The following is a 4,551-nucleotide window of genomic DNA, read 5'->3' on the forward strand; positions in this document are numbered from 1 at the left end:
ATGATAGTACCGTACAACATTGATAGTACCGTACAATCATAAAACTACGATCGCGACAGCGATTTCAATGTTAAATTTTCGAATTTCGGATTTAAGAATTGGGGATCTTAATAAAAGGTTAAATTTAAATATTAAAATAACAGGATATTGTTCATTTATGTGTTTATAGGAATATAATTGACCATGGTTGCAATATTATTTTTATGCTTAAAATAAACTTGTCAAGTTACAAACTGGGGGAGCCGGATGTTTTTCTGGGCACCTGGCGTTTCATAAGGCCCCAGCGTGGCCAAGAAATGGGGATTTAATTATGTTTTCTATAATTTAATCGATTTCAAAATCCTATAAAAGCTATATATCTACTATAAATGTTTAGTAACTTTCCCGACAATATTTTTATTATCAACGTTCATAATAGGCCTACGAGCTGTCTCTTATACACATCTAGATGTGTATAAGAGACAGTGCCAATATAGAGTGGTAACCTGTAATAAATGTCAATAAATGGTACGTTATATATATGCCTCTGCAGGTGTGAAATAATGATCATTACGCCGTATCACACAATTGAAACAATTATTTGTCAAGCTGTTAATGAGCATTGTATTGGCACAGTGTGATATGAATTCCTTTTGTTATTTTGCTACATATAGACAACTATTGATGAACTTATAAAACGCTACCACAGTGACCAAGAAGATGAGAAAGAAGATCCTGCGCAAGTGATAGCTAACACGGTTGCAGCTCTCAAAAAAGATATGTTTGGTGCCCTTAACCAGATAAACACAACTGTACAACAAGCTAAACATAACATTGAAACTGACCCAGACGACATGCTTGCAAGCCATATAGTTAAAAAGATGAAAACGGCGACTGTGCTGCGTTCCAGTATGGACTCAGTACGTTCAGGTTGTAGTCTAAAATCTCCACCTCAACTTGACAAGGAGGTACATGAACTTGAGGTTAGCCCGAGTGAACTAGAATTCGCAGTCACTCGCAGGATGAATTGTAATCATGTAGACCCGTCCTCTCTTCCATCGTACTTTGACATCAGATCAGATTCTGAAAAGATTCGGTACGTTGATGAAATGGACAGTGAAAACGAAAGTGAGCCAGGGGAAGCTGCGAAAATGAAAATATGATTTGATTTTTTTTTTATAGATAGGCCTAGTTCTACAAACGAAACGGTTTGTGGTGTTTTGTGTGGATGAAATATTACATATTTTTTTAAATTTTGAACGTTAGAAAAATTTAAGTCTTAAAACACTACTAAAGTACCAAATTTACCCCAAAACTTCCAACAATATTGATGTTCCATCATTATAACAACATACTCAAGGAGATACAGCTTACTTGGTGCGATTAATATTGTCTATACCATTTGATCTAACATTGTGAAAACAGCTTAATGTATATGAATGTCTGGTCACGTGATGAACCCAAATAAACACCACAATGTTGTTAACGTGTTAAAAACATCAAATTGCAATTCATTATTTATCAAGTTAGGTACTTAATGGAACTCAATCGCGGCATCATATTTTGACAGACTAGTGTATACCGTTTGGACACGAAGTGCTCAATTTTAATATTCATTACAATGTTGTATGTATTTAATAACCCGGCAGACAGAGACAGCAAACGAGTGTGTTGGTTAATAAAATGCAGCTGTATTATGTTAAGATATGTAAGTTTACCCTCACTGTGTATAATTAAGAAACCCTTGTTTAAGGCATATCATGTATTTGTTATTCATTGTAATAGATTGTCAATAAACAGACACGCAGCAAGGTTCAGCTAGCTTGAGAAATACATTCAACAATATTGGTGCAAACGTAGCTGTTTATTTCTTTTCCAAAAATACCATGTAACATTATGTATTTCTAGAAGATATTTGATGAAATAATATATATTTGAACCATAAATCCCATTTGGATATATTGGGAAATAATTTCAGCTAGTTCAATTGGTTGCTTTAACAAATAGATATGTTTTAAAGACTAAGTGTAGGCCTACTGTACTTTTTAATAATAGGCTCCTCTCAACCACCATTGACTGACATGCGAATGTAAGTACTGTATTCACAAAAGTTACAGTAAGTCATTGGCGAATCTAAAGCTCTGTGTTGTATGCCCATATAATATATTCATGTTGTGCCTTTACATGGGTCATCATGACTGTGATGTCATCATGACCATATTTAGGCATGTCACATAAATGTATTTGATAGTCTGAACAGGGCTTTAGGGAATGAATGGCATGATATTCGTCTTGAAGATTATTTGCAAACGCTGCTTACGAAAACGATAACGAATACAGTACGTCATCACATTTTTAGACAAACTTCCCATACAGTAGCGTATCTGCCACAACGTAGGCGATTCATGCCTTTGGCAGCTCGTTCAGCATATTATTGTCAATAATGTTTCAGCCACAAATTACGATAATTACGTATTCGTATTCTTTATCGTTTTCGCAAAGGTTACGAAATCTCCCTATTGTTTGCCATAACCTAATCACAACGTTCACAACCTTCGCAGATATTATTATAACGTTTTGTGGCGGCGCCAGGATTTCCCCGACAGGGGTCCAGGGTCCCCGACCGACGGGGGAGGGGGGTGGGGGCTGATGTCCCCGACGAGAAAAAAGTGGGCGTGGTCGGGCGTCGCTAAAAACCTTTCGAAAGTGGTCCAGAGGACGTTACTCCCCGAAAATATGACAATTTAGGGGTTTCAAAAGCTTATTTAATCGATTTTAGAGTATTAATAATATGTACATGTTTAATGCTTCCATCTGCTATTTAAAAAATGATAATAATAAAACCATGTACAAAAAACGTGCAGATGTGTATTCTGACTTGGTCTTTAATTATAATAAGAACAATAATATTATAATATCATCAATCATGGTCTTACCATTTTATTCAAACAGCTTCTAAAAATAGCATTATATTTTTAAAATATGTATCACTATTATCACGAAACTATTATAATGACTATATAATTGCTGTAAACGTTGACATGAAGGCCTACCATAGCTAAATGATTTTATTATGCGTAGGCAGAGTAAAATGATTGCATAATACATAATATCTAACATCTCCGTTATCCGCGGCCTAAGCCTAAGTGAAATAATCCTGTGTACTGCAAGTCATCCTAATCCAATGTTTAATAAGCAATATTCTAATTAGTTTTAACCCTCATTCTACCTAAGCAACACCAAAAACTGTAAATCAAATTAAATGTCTTCTTTTTATTATCATTTGCATTAATTAATTTTACATTTTACATCAAACATTGGCACTGACGAAGGGAGCCGACATTTTTGGTTGTGAACCAGATGCCGAATACTGTCGGGTTCAATGAGGAAATTGCATCAGCTTATTTAATCGTTCAAAAAATACTTCGAAAAGAGACATTGCTGTACTACTATGTTCAGTATGTTTTACGTGATAATGTTTTCTCTTTCTATCAACATTGATAGTACCGTACAATCATAAAACTACGATCGCGACAGCGATTTCAATGTTAAATTTTCGAATTTCGGATTTAAGAATTGGGGATCTTGATAAAAGGTTAAATTTAAATATTAAAATAACAGGATATTGTTCATTTATGTGTTTATAGGAATATAATTGACCATGGTTGCAATATTATTTTTATGCTTAAAATAAACCTGTCATGTTACAAACTGGGGGAGCCGGATGTTTTTCTGGGCACCTGGCGTTTCATAAGGCCCCAGCGTGGCCAAGAAATGGGGATTTAATTATGTTTTCTATAATTTAATCGATTTCAAAATCCTATAAAAGCTATATATCTACTATAAATGTTTAGTAACTTTCCCGACAATATTTTTATTATCAACGTTCATAATAGGCCTACGAGTGACGATATAAGATAGGACTATGACGGTGCCCAGAGTGAAAATACCCGGAAACACTGGTGATATAAATATATAAAGATTAATGACCAGAAAACATATTTCCAATGTATACTCCTCCTCCATTTCTTCATATCATGCTCGGAAAAGATGAACTCTCAACATTTTTGAGATGTAGGCCTATCTATTCGATTATAACGGGTCTTGTGGGATATTTCGAATAAAAATAGTCAGAAACGTGCAGTATTTAACGACAAAGGAGATACAGAGGAACTCAACCTGAAATAGATATGAACCTTTTGGTTTAGGTTATCATAATACAGCAAGGGTCTTGCCATGTATGGTGCAAGGTACGAAGCTTTGGAAGTTTTGATGCATCTTAGCTTTAGAGTAGGCCTACTAAATTGTACATACTATATACTATATCGAAATAATGAAGGCACTCTCGAGATATATATACATATATACATATATATAATATATAAACTTATATATATGGTATATAAACACTATATGTATATTTACTGTAACTAAACTAAATAAAGGCCTATTGTTTATCAATTATATAATATAAGATAATGTGCATTTATATACAACCGTATATAAACATATTTTAATATGTAAACAGATATATATATATATATATGTATATATATATATATATATGTATAT

The 4,551-nt window shown here is 33.8% G+C and overlaps 1 protein-coding gene across 2 annotated transcripts in view; it reads left to right on the forward strand.

Annotated features, from left to right (window-relative positions):
* LOC117122270 (transient-receptor-potential-like protein) overlaps positions 1-1,794 on the forward strand; it is a 45,133-nt gene extending 43,339 nt beyond the window's left edge. For both annotated transcript variants that reach the window (XM_033267808.1, XM_033267809.1), the window contains one exon: positions 654-1,794. In XM_033267808.1, coding sequence (XP_033123699.1) covers positions 654-1,142 — 489 coding nt within the window. In that variant the 3' untranslated portion in view covers positions 1,143-1,794. The remainder of the gene's footprint in view (positions 1-653) is intronic.
* The last annotated feature ends 2,757 nt before the right edge of the window (positions 1,795-4,551 follow it).

Source organism: Anneissia japonica, unplaced genomic scaffold, assembly GCF_011630105.1.
Source record: "Anneissia japonica isolate Jap-2015-1 unplaced genomic scaffold, ASM1163010v1 scaffold287708_len1499824_cov190, whole genome shotgun sequence".
Taxonomy (NCBI): Eukaryota; Metazoa; Echinodermata; class Crinoidea; order Comatulida; family Comatulidae; genus Anneissia; species Anneissia japonica.